At 34.7% G+C, this 22,041-nt stretch overlaps 2 protein-coding genes and 1 non-coding gene across 3 annotated transcripts; 2 read left to right on the forward strand and 1 right to left on the reverse strand.

Annotated features, from left to right (window-relative positions):
• The first annotated feature begins 534 nt into the window (after positions 1 to 534).
• On the forward strand, positions 535 to 617 carry TRNAL-UAA (transfer RNA leucine (anticodon UAA)). The gene has a single exon. It is a non-coding gene; the product is annotated as a tRNA-Leu (tRNA).
• Positions 618 to 5,041: 4,424 nt separating this feature from the next.
• LOC138348633 (uncharacterized) lies at positions 5,042 to 5,943 on the forward strand. The gene is made up of 2 exons (XM_069298191.1): positions 5,042 to 5,167; positions 5,500 to 5,943. Exons 1-2 carry the CDS (start codon positions 5,042 to 5,044, stop codon positions 5,941 to 5,943), a joined length of 570 nt encoding a protein of 189 aa, XP_069154292.1.
• Positions 5,944 to 8,167: 2,224 nt separating this feature from the next.
• LOC138348634 (uncharacterized) lies at positions 8,168 to 21,594 on the reverse strand. Its single transcript, XM_069298192.1, has 8 exons — positions 21,395 to 21,594; positions 10,521 to 10,995; positions 9,935 to 10,405; positions 9,774 to 9,851; positions 9,237 to 9,362; positions 8,671 to 9,145; positions 8,450 to 8,585; positions 8,168 to 8,336 (listed from the first exon to the last, which is right to left on the reverse strand). Exons 1-8 carry the CDS (start codon positions 21,592 to 21,594, stop codon positions 8,168 to 8,170), a joined length of 2,130 nt encoding a protein of 709 aa, XP_069154293.1.
• Between the last annotated feature and the right edge of the window lie 447 nt (positions 21,595 to 22,041).

A 22,041-nucleotide genomic window follows, 5' to 3' on the forward strand; every position in this document is an offset into this window, starting at 1 on the left:
CCCCTTTTCATCCAATTTTAGGGTGATATTTTTCCTTGTACTCTAAAAATGGTCATATTGATCCCTATGGCGTTAAATCCTCATGTCATTAATATATGTGTATGTATATTCTCAAAAAGGGTCATATTTGCTCTTATGCTCTCACAAAAAAGTCATATTAGCTCTTTGCTATATTTTTTAATATATTGGCTCTTTTCATCCAACTATAGGGTGATATTTTTCCTTGTAGTTAGAATGGTCATACTTAGCCCTATTGTACTCTAGAAGGACAAATATAACTTATTTGTGAGAGTACAAACACAAATATGACCCTTTTTATAAATATCAATATGAAAGTTTTGTATGGTATTGTATACTAGATGCATATTATTGTATATAACAAATTGAATTTTGGTAACAGATTTGCAAGGTAAAAAATTGGCTGTATTTTCTAATATAAGTTATGTAAGAGTACTTTTATGAAATTTTCTGATTTACAAAGAGAAATAAGAGTCAAATACAATAAAATGGTTTTTTAGAAACTTTGGACATGAAGCTGGTTTGCCCGAGAGGTTAAGGGGGAAGACTTAAGATCTTCTGCACACAAGTGCGCATGGGTTCGAACCCCATAGCCAGCATTTTTTATTTTATTTTTACATGAATAGGAGTGGACGTTTGGTATTCAGAATTTTTTACTTTCGAGTTTGGTAATTAGTAGCTAAAAGTAGATATCAAATATTAGATATTTAAATTTTGATTAGGTAACTTAGGCCAATCAAACTTCAGTTCAGTACGGTATTGGGTAATAGGTTTGTTCAAGATTGAATCGAAATCGATAATTCGAATTAAAAAAAGGTTTTGGTTTATCCCTCATATTGGATTATTGATTTAGCAACTTTGGTAAGGGTTTTGATTATTTTTTTTCTTATCAGATTATCGGTTCTTAACGGTTTGAGGTTTTCTCTTAACGGGTTAGCCAATAAGCCGGTAGTAAATTAAATAACTATATTTTATACCATTTTTGTATATAAAGTCCTTCACTTAGAGTTAGGTTTCCTACTTTTATTTTTTGTAGTCACAAATACTTGGTTATTCTACAATGTAAAAATGTTCGTTTTTGAGCAAAATGTAACTTGTAAAACTCATGTGCATGATTCATTTGGTTTGTCACAAGTGATTTTTAATTTATTTTTTTTGTATAAAATCTTAACAGTTTAACTGATAAACCAAAATGATAACGATAAAAAACGTACAAACCAATAACCAATAAGCCAATATCTTAATGATTTGATTACGGATTAGCATCTCTTCGAACCGACAACTAATAAGAAAAATTGATAACCTTTAAAATTGAACCAAAGCAACCATACGTAGTCCTAGGTAATACCGCTTTAAAGTTGTAGCCGATTGTATTATAAATTTAAATCTATTACATTTTATCTTATCATTTTTCATGCTAGGTTGTTCACATGTCAATTATAACTATACCCACTTCACATGTTTGAATAGGAGCGGACATTTGGTATTCAGTTCAAAAATTTTCAATTTCGAGTTTAATAATTGGTAGCTAAAAATATATTTCAAATAATAAATATTTAAATTTTCATTTGGTAATTCGATCAATCAAACTTTAATTAGTTCGATACGGTATTTGGTAATATCGTATTGCAGTTGTAGTCGATTGAATTACAAAGTTAAATCTGTTGTATCAATTATTTTTATTTTTCTATGTTGAGGCACAACATATAGAAGATCAACAAGCAGAGGCAGAGCCAGAATTTTCGATAAGGGGGTTCAAAATCTAAAAAAATAGACATATGAAATAGCCAAAGAGGGTTCAACATCTATTATATATACCTAAAAAATTATTTTAACCATATAAAAATAATATAATTTTCCGCCGAAGGAATTTCGGATGAACCCCTTGAACATAGTGTGGCTCCTCTATTGTAGACAAGTAAGAAAACATCAAGAAAAGTAAATTGGCATATCTTAAAAAAAAATATGATTTGGGTTGTTTATGTTTAGTATTTTAACCTTTTTTGTTAATTTGTTCTAATGAGTAATGGACGAAACCTATTGATCATATATGACCCTCATTAAATAAATAATACGGCATTTGGGAAGTAACAAATATCAAATCACTAATATTTCATACCAAATCTGAATATCGTAAATCTAAAATTTTACTTCTGAATATTATAACGAATGCCAAATTACTAAAATTTTGGTTTGATTCTGAAATTCGATATTTGATATTTTGTGTTCAACCCTACATGTATCCTTAGGTTGACTTAACAAAGTTTAAGAATTTTTTATTTCTTTAAAATTTATGATTTAAATAAGTTAGATATTTGTATGACAATAACTAAAATTAAATTCAGTTATATAAATTAGGGTAAATTTCATATATGACAAACTTATTTGATTAAATAACATTATATTGGTATAGTTTACATAATTACACTATATGGGTATAGTTTAGTTATTTTAGGTATCTTTAGTTTTGTATATAAAGGTTTTTATTTTTTTTATTTATACAATTCTATTTTAAAAAGTGGTTTGTAACTGAAGCGTTAAATATTGTAACAATAAATTAAGATAATGCCACAATTTTAGGGAAACGTCCCTTTTTTTAAGCTAAATGTTCAAATTCAAAAAAAAAAATTCATACAGCAATTGAAACGAAAATATTTTTTTTTTGCTCTTTGTGAAACTGAAGTTCAGCAATTTTTGCAATTGAATACAGGTAAGTTTTTTTTCGATGAAATTTCTTGTTTATTATTGCAATAACTATACAATGTTAAATTGGATTTAGAAATTGAGATTTGTTTTCTTTCGTTATTGTGATGTGGTTTTCTTTTTTTAAAAAATCAAAATATGATTTTGTTAAGCTTAATTTGTGTTCATTCGTTAGTGTGATATGTTTTTTTTAAAAAAAAATTCAAAATATGATTTTGTTAAGCTGAATTTTCGTAATATACAATTATATACTGTTCATGTAATTGTATATGTCATTCGCATAATTTGTATATTTTGTAATCGAAAAGATATAATCAGTGGTCATAATTGTATATTTGTGTTCATTCGTTAGTGTGATGTGTTTTTTTAAAAAAAATTCAAAATATGATTTTGTTAAGCTGAATTTTCGTAATATACAATTATATATTGTTCATGTAATTGTATATGTTATTCGCATAATTTGTATATTTTGTAATCGAAAAGATATAATCAGTGGTCATAATTGTATATATTCAAAAAACATGTGTTTTTTTTTATAGATTTATATACTATTGTAGATGTAGTGTTTGTATATTAAAAAGAATAATAGTATATAGTTTCTATAATTTGATTGTATAAATATTGTTGTATTAATTGTATATATGATCTATTTGAATTATTTGAAATATATATATATATATATTCTTGTCATAAATGTACGGATAATGGGCTCATTAGCTATCTTGGTTATGCATTCTGGAAAATGGGACGATACAAATAGTTACGTTGATTATACTATAGAGGGAGTAGTTTTTAAGGAACAGTCAACGTTTCTTGATTCTTATACTACTATTGCCAAACAGATTGGTGTTGATATGAATAATAAGACTTTGAAGATTAATTACAAGGTTGAAGAAAGCAATAAACGAATGGTCATACACAATGACATGGGTGTCAGAGTGTACGTAATGCTAAAAAAGGTCAACACTGATTTTAACAAATTTCCTATTTGTATAACTATTTTGAATTCATGTAATAAACAGATTTCTCAGTGTAAAGAGTTGGGGGTGTTGGCAACTGTTGGAGAAAATGATTGTCCTGATATGATTGTTGTTGAACCGGAGGATACAAATGTTGCGTTTGTATCGATTGATACAACTTGGGTGATTTCAGATGAATCTAATAAGCATGTTAAGGTTGATCAAGTATACAAGGAAAAATCAATTTTGAAAGCAGTCATGGAAAGATATGCGATTAAAGAGAGATTTCAGTATAAAACTACTCGGTCAAACTCAACAAGGTACTGTGACTCTCAAAATATTGACTTTTAAACTGTATAAATGTTTGTATTGCCTATTGTAAACTAAATTTGTATACTATATTAAAAATCAAATGCAGCTACACTATGGAATGTTATTCTAAAGGATGTGAATGGTTAATGAAGGCCTCTAATATCAACAAATCTGGAATGTTCAGAATTCGAGCATTCAACCGAAAGCATACATGTCTTTTAAAAGATAGAGTTTATTCGCAAAGACATGTAACTAGCAATTTAATAGGAGGGATTGTGAAACCTAAATTTGTAGATCATAAACGTAAATATACACCAGCTGATATAAGAAAAGATGTTAAGATTGATCTAGGAGTTGATGTTAACTATATGTTGGCTTGGAGGGCCAGGGAGAAAGCATTGAAAGCTTTGAGGGGTACACCAGCTGCATCATATGCAAAGCTACCTGCGTATTTGTATATGATGGATATCACTTACCCGGGGTCTCATATACGTATGAAAAAGAGTACGAATAATGAGTTCTTGTATCTATTTGTTGCATTGAATACATTATCCAAGGATTCAATCATTGTAGACCAGTAGTCGTGGTGGATGGTAGTCATCTGAGAGGTCCATATAATGGGACATTTGTTGCAGCAAGCACGACATATGGCGCAGGTATATACATACATACATACATACATACATATATATATATATATATATATATATATATATAATAATGTATATGTATATACTTGAATCTGTTGTATATGTACATTTAATATATGATTTTGATATTATTGTAGGACATATATTTCCACTTGCGTATGGTATTATTGATTCAGAAAATGATGTTGCTTTGGACTTGGTTTTTTGAGCAACTTAAAGAAGCATACGGTGAGAGGAGTAACATGTGTGTTGTGTCTGATAGAAATGAGAGCATTATAAAGGCTGTTACAAATGTATACAGTAATGTCCCACACTATGCTTATATGCGGCATTTATGGAATAACGTTCAAAAAAAAGTTTAGAAAATCTCATGAGAAGTTATCTGGTGTATTCTATACAATGGCAAAAACTTGCACAAAGAATGAATTTGATATGTTAATGGATACTGTAGAAAAAGAAGATATAAGAGTGAAAGAGTATTTGGATTTAGCTGGATATGAAAAATGGGCTCTTTGTTATGCACAAGTACATAGAGGATGACACATGACATCAAATATTGTTAAGAGTATAAATGCAGCACTTGTTTCAGCGAGAGAACTACCTATTTTTGAATTTCTCGAAGAGGTAAGGTTATTATTTGGAAGGTGGAATCATGACTACAAGAAGGAAGCAACCTGCACATTCACATCATTGATTGGAAAATACCATGACATACTATCAGACAATGAAGCATTGAGCACAAGAATGACGGTAATATTTAAGAATAAGTATATATTTAGGAGTGTTGACCAAATTTAATTGTATATTATATATTAGTGTGAACATCATTTCATTTAATTGTACTTATAAATGAGCAGGTTGTACCGTCAACGGAATATGTTCATAATGTTAATGATGATGGGAGATATTTTGTAGTCTATCTAATAAAAAAAACTTGCACATGTGGAAGATTTCAGTACGAGGAAATACCTTGTGAACATGCTTGGGCGGTATTGAAATGGAAGAGTCTACCACCAGATGAATATTGCTCAGATTTATACAAACCAAAGACAATGTTGAAGACATATAATATGCCTATACATCCTTTGCCGGATGTAAAAACATGGTTGATTTTGGATAGCGTTATTGTTGATGACGTATTACCTCCAAAATTTAAACGACCTCCTGGCAGGCCAAAGGGTAAGCCTCGGAAAAAAACAGCAAGAGAGTTATCAAGGATTAAGGGGAAAAATACATGTAGCACATGTGGAATGGCAGGTCACAATAGGCGTTCGTGTAGAAATAAGCCAAAAGATGTTTAAGGCTGATTGTTTTTTCCTAATTAAATTTGAATTGAAACTATATGCATTATGAATTAATTGAAATCTTTGTTTTTGTATACATATTACTTAAACTACGTCTTTATTTGGTTATGTGTTGTACATTAATGTGTGTGTTGTATGACATACAAAAGTAAATATTATACTCATTAAGTTTTAGCATATACGATATACAATAATTAATTTGAACAACATATATAGTTGTTATACAAATGCGTAAATTAAATTTGTATATATATATACGCAACATGTAAAATGTTCAACACTAAACAAGTAGAGATTATAAAATAAAACTCTTTTATCTTATATACAAATAAAACATGAACAACATATATTGATATGCATATACAATTAATAAAAACATTGAATAAGTGCTAGTATATTCATATATACAATTTAAAACCTGAACAACATATATCTTTTGTTATACAAATTCGTAAATGCAATTTGTACATGTATATATTTATTCAATAAGATTATATATGTATATTTATTGCAACCTAATTGTATGTGCATATACAATAAAATACATAGTATACGTGCTAGTGTGTACTATATACAAATAAAAAACTGAACAAAATATAGCTTTTGTTATACAATTTTGTAAATGCAATTTGTATATATATATATATATTTTATAAATAAGATTGTATGTGCATATTTAGATTACATATGTATATATATATATTCAACTAAAATGTATCTGTATGTATTTATTTGTATAATACGTTATACAACATTACACTAATATATAGTATATACCTTATACAATGAAATGAGTGTGACCATAAAATATATACAATTAATAAAGTGAATAACATATATCTTCGTTATAACAATTCGTAAATGGAATTTGTATATATGTACTCAACATGATAAAATGTTCAACAGTAAAGAACAAGATCTTATAAAAAAATATAAAACATTATTAGCCTAAAATATATTAATTGCATTAATTTGTATAGAAAAATGTGTGTGTGTGTGTGTGTGTATATATATATATATATATATATATATATGTAAGACACTTTATTTTAAAAGTAGTTTTTATACAATTAAATTATATATATATATATATATATATATATATATATATATATATATATATATAGTACGTTATACCAAATAACACAAAAAGATAGTGTCATATATTTAACACTAAAATGATAGTTCAAAACAAGGACAATGATATTACGAGTTAATTAAAACAAAAGTTATGGTAAAATTGTTTAGAATCTACAACTAATATTTAAACTGTCAACTAAAAACCAAAACAATGTTACAACTAAGGTGTAAAACTAATGGATTGTAATCCTTTCAGAACTGTTGTTTTCTGTGCGATTCCTGACGGGTTTTAAAGGCGCTTCACTATCACTGACAGCTCTGGCTTGTATCTTTTGATTGCCGTAATTTCACAACAATTCACCGTATCTAAGGCGAATTTCTTCTGGGTCTAAATCTGCTGGAATGTCTTTCCTCTCACTCAAAAACTCCGCGTATGACGCAACATACACTCCACAGTCCCTAAAAAAATATACGAAAAAAAAAGTTCAAATGTTATTATACTACTTAAAGTGTAACTATGTTCAATATAATATAAATTTATTGAATTTTTGAACTTACAAACTAGCAGCTGGTTGTTGGGAAAGGTCTTCCACATATACAATTTCGAATGAATCATATACGGTATGACCTTGATATCGATGGTGGCTTGCAATATCCAGACCTTTCTCCAGATAGAAATCAGACTTTACAAGATACATTGCTATAAGTTGTGCATACTTCTTGATGTGATTGACAACAAATGAGTGGTGAAGAGAATTATTGATTGAGTCATACACCTTGATGCATCGATCATTGAAAGATATGACAATCAGAATCCAATGTAACCTGCCTTCTAAGTTAACCAGGATGAATACATCATCGACTGTGTGTCGTGGTGCATACGCTAGCATCTTGTATCCAGTAATATAATCAATAATCATCTCGTCTAAGACTTCCTTAGAAAGGTCACCTTTTATTCCATAATATACATTCCAAGCATTTAGAAAAACAGAGTTGAAATTGCAACATAGATTTGTGAATTTGTATGTGCTACTGTTGGAGTATTTGGCCTTTTTCTTTATATAGTAGAATAAGACATCTATGTGTTGTGATATAATGATTAACAATATTATAATTTATACATTATACAATTTCATTTAATTTAAACATTTTTAATAATATAAAAACGGAAACATACCGAGTTATCAATCAACTGGCGCTCAAACCCGATATTGTAGAACCAATTCTTGTTGTCAATTGTCGCTACACCAAAATTAAACAATTGTGGTAATGTTGCCTTTCCTTTCTTGTAGCGATCCTCCGCATAGTTCCTATTATACATAATACAAAATAACTACACAAAACAAACAATTAAAAATGCAAGTGTATACAAATATATATATATATATATATATATATATATATATATATATATATATGTTACTTTTTGTAATGCTTGACGAGTAAGTCTTCTTTCAGCCATATCCAAAAATTTGAAAACAAATCAGACTCTTCCGTATCAGACAATGAAACAAAAGGATGTTTCATGTAAAACACAACTGGTTGTCGGGACGAACTACCTAAAAAGATATGTATATAAATATTTACATCATGCAAACAATATGATTATTTATGAAAATGTAAACATAAAAAATTGTTGCTTACCAGCGTCCGACCCAAACGAAGTCATGTACGGAGATATGTTGAATGGACCTGGGCGTCTATGCCTAACAGCTGGCATGGGTGTTACTTCAGCTTCAACTTGTTTTTGTAATACAATGTTTTGCAGTGTGTTCACGCTTGGAAGAAGATGGTCTGGCAATTCATCCTGTGATTCAGTTACAACTGTATCCTGATTTGAATCAGGCATGTATACCATTTGTATAGGCGCTGCAACTATAATAGACTCCTCTGCTTCTGCAATACGCTCGTGAGATGCAGCATTGTATATGTTATATATTACCCGACTGTTTGAGCTACTTTCAGTTTCCCTTTGGGCATTTTGCTGGGCATCCACATTAGCATACAACACTAATTGATCTTGTGAGGCAGTGCCACTTACATCATTCAAATTATCACCCAAAACAACTTGATCCAACAGTGGGGAATTCTGGTTTAGTTCATGCAAGTTATCTCCCAGCTTAAACAGAAAATAATAACTTAAATATCCAACAAATTGATTATAAAACATTATAATAAATTTTAAAATGTATATAATCATTTACGGATACCTCACGATCTTTTAATGCACTTGGATGACCTATCGGGTTTTTTTGTGCACCTAACTGTGAAGACTTGGTATTTAACTGATGAACACGAGTGATATGCGTTTCTTGCATGACATCTTCAAATGTAGCCTGAAAATAATGAAAACAATATAAGAAAATATGTTGTAGTATATTCAGTATAAAAATCAGTAATATGCTGATTTATAATTAGAGCTATACTATTATATACTTCTTAATTATTTAATTTCAATGTGTGTATAAACTGAAATTACTTATATAAAATTTATTTCATTTCAATATGTGTATAAACTGAATTAATGTATAAATATTTCAAAATAATACCTCTTGTTCTGTCAAATTTGCAGATTGACTTTGGGGTTCATGTGGAGTGTATGTGGGCTGGTGATGAATATCTCCGATGGGTGATTGTTGATCATCATCGATGACATTAACCAAAAAAAATAATTATACAACTGTATTCATTAGTATAAAGTATATTGTATATAAAAAATTAAAACAAAAAATTTATACATGTGATACCTTTGAATTCATGGCTTCCAACACTGTTTTGAATTTGTCTTCAAGCATTTTTCTCAAATCAGCGAACTCGTCCTTGACCTATGTGAAAAAGGTGCATATTTTATTAATAATTGTATATAATCTTTTCAAATAACGTATATTTGAATTGTATATTTGATTACTGATTTTTTGAATGCTTCAAATTCATCACGCGAAATTGTAATGCTTGTTGACTTCTTAATTTGCCCCATTTGTATTCTGTCTTGTACACTTTTATGCTCTACATGTTCATTGTTGTGTGACGTACCTGCATCACTGTGTTTCGCAACACTGTTGATATTAATGGACTGTGAAGGTGTGGCTTTGCGCGCCATTGATCTTCGTATGTATGTCTTAATTGCCTTTGTTGAGGATTTGTTGATGGAGATGACTGTAACAGATTGCTTTTTTTTTCTAATCGGTGAAGAACATTTAATAACTTTTTCTTTTCCTTTTCTTCTTGTTATACTGGGCGGGTTTTTGAAATCATCATCCGAATCTGTAACTTTATTGTGATCAGTCTGCAGGCCCTGAGAAATTGATTGTTTTGTCGATGGTGGAAGTTTGAGGATTTTAATTTCCATCGCTGTTGGCTCAATATTTCTAAACTTAATCTACATAATAACGAAAAATTATAAATCAATATAATAAAAATGTAATATACAATTTGTAGTAAGTAAATGTATACTAACATCAATAATTTACAAATTGTATTAAGTAAATGCATACCGGATTATCTGCATCATTAAAAATTGTTTTCATGAAATAATCAAACCGAGGATGGTCGTTCTTAGTCACCCAATTGATAATCCGAGGAATGTGACTAGAAACCTTGACAACAATCTTGTCATCAACATATGAGCAACATTCATAGAACCAAACTTGCATTGGAAGTGGAAAACCCTGAATTCTGTTGTACTGTCCACATGGCTCTATCTTGTTTTTTATGGATTTAGCAAGTTCATTAAAAGTCTTCCGACCCCACGGATAATACATAAATCTACCTGTTTCAACCAGATCAAAGTCCAACCTATCTATTGTTGTTGTAATAGGTTCTGCGGACATGATAAACTCATGTATATGATATAGAATCTCAAACTTGTATGCATCTTCCTGATTGTCACCCGATACCTTTGCTTTAAAAGCTTCAGCCAAACGAGCTTTAGTGACAGGAGAATTCCCTAGAAAATACTCATCGATGATTCTATTGGGTTGATCAGTATCAAAGTAGAAGTCAGCAGCATTATCAGAACAATTCAAACCAGAAATAATGGCAAATTTCCGTATTGTGAATCGAAGCGTTGTGCCATTTATATAAAAAAAAAAAGTAATGCATTCACAGAACTACCTTCCAACTCCCTGTAACGACCTGTTTAGTCGTTTTGAGCAGCAGACTTCAATTCTGGAAAAACTGGCAGAAACGACGGACCCCACGACGGACCGTCATGGGCACGACGGACCATCGCAGGGTCTCATTTCAAAACACTTAGAAAATCTGAAATTAGGTACTGAAAATTGACTCTCTGAACTTCGTAACGGAATGGCAGGACAGACCGTCACAGGTGTGACGGACCGTCACAGACTCTTCAGAGAAATTGAGTCTCTGAACTCTGTGACGGGGCAGCAGGACGGACCGTCGCAGGCGCGACGGGCCGTCACAGACTACGTAATCCCAGTCTGGGTCGGATTTCTTGATACGTTTTAGGGGACGTTTTTGACTATTCCTGCTTTAATTATAAAGTTAGTGGGTTAATGTTAATAAGTCTAATTACTTGGGGGTTAAAAGAGGTAACCTTAAGTTAATTAGTGGGTCATTATTGCTATCTTTTATTCTTAATTATATACTAATTAGGGTAAAAGAAAGAGGGTTTGAATAAAGAAAAATAGAAAGAACAAAGAGAGAGAGAGGATTGATCGAGAGAGGAGAAACGAAGAGGAAAACATCAAAGCTTTGGGAATTTGCTTGCTTGATCACTAGTCTTCAGTGGAGGTAGGTTATGGTTTTCATGCTTTCATAGTAAACTCTTAATAGAGAATGATATGTATTGGTAGTATTGTAAACCCTGCTATGTGCTTAATTGTATGCATGCATGAACGTGATTATATAATTGTGATTATATTAAGCATGATGAAGTTATTGAATCCCAAATCTCGATAAAAACCTAATCTCTTTTTAATGATGATGCCTTGGTAAGGGAGAAGGCTTGATGAACTAAAGTAATGAGACTGATGATGCCTTGGTAAGAAAGAAGGCTTGATGAATTGATGGAAGGAGATTAGGGGATCGGGTGTCACGAACCGACACGTAGAATTAGGGAATCGGGTGTCATGAACCGACACGTAGTATTAGGGGATCGGGTGTCACGAACCGACACGTAGAATTAGGGGATCGGGTGTCACGAATCGACACGTAGTATCAGGGGATCGTGTGTCACGAACTGACACGTAGTATTAGGGGATCGGGTGTCACGAATCGACACGTAGTATTAGGGGATCGGGTGTCACGAACCGACACGTAGATTTAGGGGATCGGGTGTCACGAACCGACACATAGATTTAGGGGATCGGGTGTCACGAACCGACACATAGATTTAGGGGATCGGAGTGTCACGTACAGACACAAGAGGATTAATGAATATTGAGGGAGCGGAGTGTCACGTACCGACAAAAGAGAAATAAAGATAATGAATCTTGAAAGATGTTAATATACTCAATCTAATGAACATGATTCCCAAATGAGTATGGTATCGAGGCTTGAGTCCTCATGTGTGAACTTGACGGTAATTGTTAATGATATAGTATTTATTGTTGCTACATGTTGAGTATCATAGTTGATTTTATGATATTACTTGGTATATATTGATTTCTATTTTGAGTTGGCCGATGATATCTACTCAGTACCCGTGTTTTGTACTGACCCCTACTTTTATGTTTTCTTCTTGTTTATTTGTGGAGTGCAACAAACGTGCCATCGTCTTCAACTCAACAGTAATTCAAGCCAGTCTTACTACATCGGAAATTCAGGGTGAGCTAATGCTTCTAGCTTGGACTGGATCTTCTTCTTCAAGTCTTGATGCCTTGAACTTCCGGCATGGACTAGCTTCTTATGTATTTTTAGCTTTTAGAATACTCTTAGTTTAGTCATTTGATCGTAGATGTTCTTGTGATGATGACTTCCAGATTTTGGGGAATAATAGATGTTGAATTTTAGAAGTTAATGAATTGGTCTTTATTTAATGAGTTTAAGTCTTCCGCATTACTTTCTGTTGATATTATATTGAAATGTTAAGGTTAGATTGGTTGGTTCGCTCACATAGGAGGGTAAGTGTGGGTGCCAGTCACAATCCGGTTTGGGTCATGACAAACTTGGTATCAGAGCATTAGGTTCGTTGGTCTCATCACACAAGAACGAGTCTAGTAGAGTCTTAAGGAACGGTAGGGGGACGCCTTTACTTTTCCTTGAGAGGCTATAAGACTTTAGGAAAATTCCATTCTTTCTTTCTTCTTTCGTGCTATTACTTGGGTCCAATTGGTATCTAGGTGATAGAAATTGGTATCTGACCATCTTCACTCTATTTCACAGATGGTTAGAACTAGAGCAACGACTACGCCAACATCAACACCAGCACCAGCGGGACAGGGTGCGTCTGAGCCAGCCACTTGGGTTGTAGCTCGAGGAAGAGCAGCGGCAAGAGGTCGTGGGAGGACGTCCTCTAGGGGAAGAGGACGAGCACCTAGCCCATCTGATACTACGGCAGTGACTCCTCCACCGACTGAGGAAGTAATAAGAGAAGGGGAGGATGGGAAAAATGAACAAGTGCAGAATGAGGGATTGCCACCCCAACCTACCCCAGAGATGATTAATCAGGTTCTCGCCTATCTCAGTGGGTTGTCTGATCAAGGTCAGGCACCTCCAGTGTTTTCTGCACCAACACCTCCGGTTTCAGAGGTACAACATGCATCCACTATGGCTCCTCGTATGGATGCCTCATTGGACATAGGCACATTTCCACGTCTGACTACTAGACCTATAAAGACAAATGATCAACATGAACTTTTCAGTAAGTTCCTGAAATTGAAACCTCCAGTCTTCAAGGGTGCTGAATCTGAGAATGCTTACGATTTTCTGGTTGACTGTCATGAACTACTACACAAGATGGGTATAGTAGAACGGTTTGGTGTTGAGTTCGTGAGTTATCAGTTTCAAGGGAACGCCAAAATGTGGTGGTGGTCACAAGTTGAGTGTCAACCAACAAAGGCACCACCTATGACTTGGCCTCATTCTCTAGCTTGTTTATGGAGAAGTATATCCCCCGGACTTTGAGGGATAGGAAAAGGGATGAGTTCTTGAGCCTAGAGCAAGGTAGGATGTAGGTCAATGCATATGAGGCTAAGTTTCGTGCACTATCTAGATATGCCACCCAACTTTGTTTCAGTCCACAAGAGCGGATTCGTCGTTTTGTGAAGGGGTTGAGGTCAGAGTTGCGGATTTCAGCCTTACAGGTAGCGGCTACGGCAAAATCCTTCCAAGAGGTGGTAGATTTCGTGGTAGAGGTGGAAGGAGTGAAGCCAGATGAATTCACCATGGCATCGACATCAAAGAGGTTTCGAAAGGGAGGTGAGTTTAATGGTTCTTACTCTAGAGGACAGGGTTCCGGAGGTTACTCAGTTCGACCAATTCAGTCTTCGCTACAGACTGTATTTGGGGGTCCACCTCAGACCGGTCAACAATTCTCTGAGAGGCCTATGCTTGACTCTAGAGAGTGTTATGGATGTGGGGAGACTGGACATATTAGGAGGAATTGTCCCAAACAGAGTTATAGACCCCCAATGGCTAGAGGTAGAGGTGGTCATGGTAGAGGCCGTTATTCTGGAGGACGTGGTGGTCGAGGTAATGGTGGTCACCAAAATGGTCGAGGTGATGGGAAAACTGGAGCCACTACATCACAACATGGTAGGGGCAACGGACAAACAAACGAAAGGGCCCATTGTTACGCTTTCCCTGGGCGGTCTGAAGCGGAGGCATCTGATGCTGTCATCACAGGTAATCTTCTGGTTTGTGATTGCATGGCTTCTGTATTGTTTGATCCTGGATCCACATTTTCTTATGTATCTTCCTCATTTGCTAATGGTCTAAATTTACATTGTGAATTACTTGATATGCCTATTCGTGTTTCTACTCCGGTGGGTGAGTCTGTGGTAGTTGAAAAGGTATATAGGCCTTGTTTGGTGAACTTTGTGGGGAGCAACACTTATGTAGATTTGGTTATCTTAGAAATGGATGATTTTGATGTAATTCTGGGTATGACTTGGCTTTCTCCGCAATTTGCGATCTTGGATTGTAATGCTAAAACGGTGACGTTAGCCAAGCCTGGGACAGATCCGTTAGTGTGGGAGGGTGACTACACTTCCAATCCGGTGCGTATCATCTCATTTCTTCGTGCTAAGAAAATGGTTAGTAAAGGGTGTTTAGCTTTCTTGGCACATCTCAAGGATGACACTACCCAAGTACCTTCGATTGAGTCGGTTTCGGTGGTCCGTGAGTTTCTGGATGTGTTCCCTGCAGATCTTCCTGGTATGCCACCAGATAGGGATATTGACTTCTGTATTGATCTTGAACCGGGTACTCGCCCCATTTCTATACCCCCTTATAGAATGGCTCCCGCGGAGTTAAGAGAGTTAAAATCACAACTTCAAGAGTTGTTGAGCAAAGGCTTCATTAGACCAAGTGCATCTCCTTGGGGTGCTCCTGTTTTGTTTGTAAAGAAGAAGGATGGGAGTTTTCGAATGTGTATAGACTACAGACAACTAAACAAGGTAACCATAAAGAACAAGTATCCTCTTCCTCGCATTGATGACTTGTTCGATCAGTTACAAGGTGCTTGTGTCTTCTCTAAGATTGACTTGAGATCCGGTTATCATCAATTGAAAATACGGGCAACGGATGTGCCAAAGACTGCTTTTCGAATGAGGTATGGGCATTACGAATTTGTAGTGATGTCTTTTGGTCTTACGAATGCCCCTGCTGCGTTCATGAGCTTGATGAACGGGATTTTTAAGCCATATTTGGACCTCTTCGTGATCGTATTTATTGATGATATACTGATATACTCAAAGAGCAAGAAGGAACATGAGGAGCATTTGAGAATGGTGTTAGAGTTATTGAGGAAGAAGAAGCTTTATGCCAAATTCTCCAAGTGTGAGTTTTGGCTAGATTCAGTGTCCTTCTTGGAACACGTGGTCTCTAAGGAGGGAGTGATGGTGGATCCATCTAAGATTGAGACAGTAAAGAATTGGATAAGACCTACTAATGTGTCAGAAATACGGAGCTTTGTTGGGTTAGCTAGCTACTACCGCTGATTTGTCAAGGGATTCTCTGCTATTGCTTCCCAACTGACGAACTTGACTAAGCAAAATGTTCCATTTGTATGGTCGGATGAGTGTGAGGAAAGCTTTCAGAAGCTCAAGACTTTGTTGACTACCGCACCCATTCTCACCTTGCCCGTAGAAGGTAAGAACTTCATTGTTTATTGTGATGCATCCTATTCGGGTTTGGGTGCAGTGCTAATGCAAGAGAAGAATGTGATTGCTTATGCTTCAAGACAATTAAAAGTGCATGAACGTAACTATCCAACTCATGATTTGGAATTGGCCGCGGTAGTGTTTGCATTAAATCAATGGAGATACTATTTATATGGGGTTAAATGTGAGGTCTACACGGATCATCGTAGCCTTCAGTATGTCTTCACTCAGAAAGATTTGAACTTGAGACAGAGGAGATGGATGGAACTACTGAAGGACTACGACATCACTATTTTGTATCATCCGGGGAAGGCGAATGTTGTAGCGGATGCTTTAAGTAGAAAGGCGGGAAGCATGGGAAGTCTAGCTCACTTGCAAGCTTCTAGACGCCCATTGGCTAGAGAAGTTCAGATTCTGGCTAACGACCTTATGAGATTAGAAGTAAATGAGAAGGGAGGATTTTTAGCTTGCGTGGAGGCAAGATCTTCCTTCCTTGACAAGATTAAGGGAAAGCAGTTTAATGATGAAAAATTGATCCGGATCCGAGATAAAGTGTTGCGAGGAGAGGCTAAGGAAGCACAAATTGATGAGGAAGGTGTTTTGAGGATTAAGGGAAGGGTATGTGTACCCCGCGTCGATGATTTGATCAACACCATTCTGACAAAGGCTCATAGTTCAAGGTATTCAATACATCCGGGTGCAACCAAGATGTACCGTGACCTAAAGCAACACTTTTGGTGGAGTAAAATGAAGCGTGATATTGTAGATTTTATTGCCAAATGTCCAAACTGTCAACAAGTAAAGTATGAACACCAAAGGCCCGTAGGAACACTTCAGAGGATGCCCATTCCGGAATGGAAATGGGAGAGAATCGCAATGGACTTCGTGGTTGGTCTTCCAAAGACGATGGGTAAGTACGACTCTATTTGGGTGATTGTTGATAGGTTAACTAAGTCTGCTCATTTTATTCTGGTTAAGGTGACTTACAATGCCGAGAAGTTAGCCAAGATCTATATCTCAGAAATCGTTCGGTTGCATGGGGTTCCACTATCCATCATATCAGATAGAGGTACGCAGTTTACTTCTAAATTTTGGAAAACATTGCATGCGGAATTGGTTACTAGCTTGGACCTTAGTACTGCGTTCCATCCTCAGACCGATGGTCAGTCTGAGCGAACGATTCAAGTGTTGGAGGATATGCTTCGTGCATGTGTGATAGAATTTGGTGGTCAGTGGGATAGCTTCTTACCCTTAGCAGAGTTCTCCTACAACAATAGCTATCACTCAAGCATTTTTTATGGCCCCATTTGAAGCACTATATGGGAGAAGATGTAGGTCTCCCATTGGGTGGTTTGATGCATTTGAGGTTAGACCTTGGGGTTCTGACCTTCTGAGAGAATCGTTAGATAAAGTGAAATATATTCAAGAAAAGTTGTTAGCGGCTCAAAGTAGACAGAAAGAGTATGCAGATCGAAAGGTTAGAGACTTAGAGTTCATGGAGGGTGAACAAGTCTTGTTGAAGGTTTCGCCGATGAATGGGGTGATGCGGTTTGGTAAGCGAGGTAAACTTAGCCCAAGGTATATTTGTCCATTTGAAGTACTTAAGCGAGTAGGGGAGGTGGCTTATGAGTTAGCCTTGCCTCCAGGGCTGTCCGGAGTGCATCCGGTATTTCATGTGTCTATGTTGAAAAGATACCATGGGGATGGAAACTATATTATTCGTTGGAATTCAGTCTTGCTTGACGAAAATTTGACTTATGAGGAGGAGCCTGTTGCCATTCTAGATAGAGAAATTCGCAAGTTGAGATCAAGGGAGATTGCATCCATCAAAGTTCAATGGAAGAATCGACCCGTTGAAGAAGCCACTTGGGAGAAAGAGGTTGATATGCGAGAAAGATATCCACACCTGTTTACAGATTCAGGTACTCCTTTTCGTCCTTGTTTTCCTTCTTGTGATCGTTCGGGGACGAACGATGGGTAAATTGGTATCTATTGTAACGACCTGTTTAGTCGTTTTGATCAGCAGACTTCAATTCTGGAAAAACTGGCAGAAACGACGGACCCCACGACGGACCGTCATGGGCACGATGGACCGTCGCAGGGTCTCGTTTCAAAACACTTAGAAAATCTGAAATTAGGTACTGAAAATTGACTCTCTGAACTTCGTAACGGAATGGCAGGACGAACCGTCACAGGTGTGACGGACCGTCACAGACTCTTCAGAGAAATTGAGTCTCTGAACTCTGTGACGGGGCAGCAGGACGGACCGTCGCAGGCGCGATGGGCTGTCACAGACTGCGTAATCCTAGTCTGGGTCGGATTTCTTGATACGTTTTAGGGGACGTTTTTGACTATTCCTGCTTTAATTATAAAGTTAGTGGGTTAATGTTAATAAGTCTAATTACTTGGGGGTTAAAAGAGGTAACCTTAAGTTAATTAGTGGGTCATTATTGCTATCTTTTATTCTTAATTATATACTAATTAGGGTAAAAGAAAGAGGGTTTGAATAAAGAAAAATAGAAAGAACAAAGAGAGAGAGAGGATTGATCGAGAGAGGAGAAACGAAGAGGAAAACACAAAGCTTTGGGAATTTGCTTGCTTGATCACTAGTCTTCGGTGGAGGTAGGTTATGGTTTTCATGCTTTCATAGTAAACTCTTAATAGAGAATGATATGTATTGGTAGTATTGTAAACCCTGCTATGTGCTTAATTGTATGCATGCATGAACGTGATTATATAATTGTGATTATATTAAGCATGATGAAGTTATTGAATCCCAAATCTCGATAAAAACCTAATCTCTTTTTAATGATGATGCCTTGGTAAGGGAGAAGGCTTGATGAAATAAAGTAATGAAATTGATGATGCCTTGGTAAGAAAGAAGGCTTGATGAATTGATGGAAGGAGATTAGGGGATCGGGTGTCACGAACCGACACGTAGAATTAGGGAATTGGGTGTCACGAACCGACACGTAGTATTAGGGGATCGGGTGTCACGAACCGACACGTAGAATTAGGGAATCGGGTGTCACGAACCGACACGTAGTATTAGGGGATCGGGTGTCACGAACCGACACGTAGTATTAGGGGATCGGGTGTCACGAACCGACACGTAGTATTAGGGGATCGGGTGCCACGAACCGACACGTAAATTTAGGGGATCGGGTGTCACGAACCGACACATAGATTTAGGGGATCGGGTGTCACGAACCGACACATAGATTTAGGGGATCGGAGTGTCACGTACCGACACAAGAGGATTAATGAATATTGAGGGAGCGGAGTGTCACGTACCGACACAAGAGAAATAAAGATAATGAATCTTGAAAGATGTTAATATACTCAATCTAATGAACATGATTCCCAAATGAGTACGGTATCGAGGCTTGAGTCCTCATGTGTGAACTTGACGGTAATTGTTAATGATATAGTATTTGTTGTTGCTACATGTTGAGTATCATAGTTGATTTTATGATATTACTTGGTATATATTGATTTCTATTTTGCGTTGGCCGATGATATCTACTCAGTACCCGTGTTTTGTACTGACCCCTACTTTTATGTTTTCTTCTTGTTTATTTGTGGAGTGCAGCAAACGTGCCATCGTCTTCAACTCAACAATAATTCAAGCCAGTCTTACTACATCGGAAATCCAGGGTGAGCTAATGCTTCTAGCTTGGACTGGATCTTCTTCTTTAAGTCTTGATGCCTTGAACTTCCGGCATGGACTAGCTTCTTATGTATTTTTAGCTTTTAGAATACTCTTAGTTTAGTCATTTGATCGTAGATGTTCTTGTGATGATGACTTCCAGATTTTGGGGAATAATAGATGTTGAATTTTAGAAGTTAATGAATTGGTCTTTATTTAATGAGTTTAAGTCTTCCGCATTACTTTCTGTTGATATTATATTGAAATGTTAAGGTTAGATTGGTTGGTTCGCTCACATAGGAGGGTAAGTGTGGGTGCCAGTCGCAACCCGGTTTGGGTCGTGACACTCCCTCAACATAATGCATCTAAACAATTGTGCTTGCACGTGATGTCGTCTCATTTCTGTTAACTGTGGAAAACACGATGATGCACATATACGATTATATTGATTTGGAGGCAGTTTATTCTGAAGCTCATTCAATGTGTTGATTTGCGTATAACATTGCATGTGAATTGTCCTTTTTTCACGGTTCTTGCAAATATATCTGACTACCTAAAAAATAAAAAAAAGTGTATGAAATAAACATAGTATATATATACAAAAAAAACAATATAAGTCATGTACAAATTAATTTATGTATATATATACTTACCTATATATATAAAAAATCAAAAAATAAGTCATGCACAGATTAATTTCTGTTTATATATATGAACTTACCTTTTTTGTATATTGATATGTGTACATTAATATATTAGGTAAACATGACATTATATTCAATAATTTGTATATAACTACTACAATATACAAATTATAATCATGTATGATATTTTCCCATCTATATAACTAAATCCAATTACTTTGTGTATATATTTATATATAAAAAAATAATGAGCCTTTAATATACAATCCCCTACTACCAGCTATTAAAACAGACATATACATATCATTTTTTGTATATGTATATAAACTTAATATATACTAACTTCAATAATTGTATATAACTAATATAATATACAAATTCTAATCATATATTCAAATTTCCCATTTGTATAAGTAAGTCCAATTACTTTTTTGTATATATATATAAAAAAATAAAAATAATTTATATTGATATATGTACATGAATATATTAGTTAAACATGCCATTATATTCAATAATTTATATATAACTACTACAATATACAAAAACTAATAACTTCAATAATTTGTATATAACTAATTAATATACAAATTCCAATCATATATACAAAATTTCCATCTGTATAACTAAGTCCAATTACTATTTTGTATATATATACAAAAACCAAAAATAACATAAACATGTAATATACTATATACAATTACTAAACATGGAATATACTATATACAATAATTAATTTAATACTTTTTGAATATTGACAACTAATTAACCAAAAAATTGTATCTAACTTTATGTTTTCAGAAAGTACCTCATGATTATAAAGTTCATCAGATCCGACAACTTCAGAATCATTATCCTCTGATTCAATGTTAACATCTTTCCTCTTTCTTGTTCCTTTTACAATTTTAATTCCTCTAGCTTTGGCATTTTTTATAACTTGTTGAACTGCCATAGGGTCGTTTTTTTTCTTTGATCTTAGCTCTTCCATGGTTTGTTCTTGTATAACTTGTTTTGATTTTCCAAAAGACCCTACATTAACCCCAAATTCTTGAGTTAGCTCCATTGAAAAGGATGGTAAAATGTCAACAACATTGACATGCAAAGGAGTACCTCTGGTAATCCTGAAAGATGTAGATGATTCGTTCATTGTTTGACCAATTTTAGATCTATCAAGAACAAAAAATCGACTATTTCATCAAAATATATGAAAAAAATAATAAACAGAACACATATACAATTTTTAAATAAGTTAGAAAAAAAAGAGGTAATCAACTAAAATTAAGGAGTACTTACGAAATTGACTTCAACTTGGGGAGGGGACTTCAACTTCGGGAGGGATTGTTGAAATTTTGGACAAAAATTCAAAATTCAAACCGGATAGCTGGAGTATTAAATGTAGGAGAAGACGTCAGAATGTGAAAAGGAGAGAGAAAAT

The sequence above is a fragment of the Solanum lycopersicum genome, chromosome 5, assembly GCF_036512215.1.
Source record: "Solanum lycopersicum chromosome 5, SLM_r2.1".
Lineage (NCBI taxonomy): Eukaryota > Viridiplantae > Streptophyta > Magnoliopsida > Solanales > Solanaceae > Solanum > Solanum lycopersicum.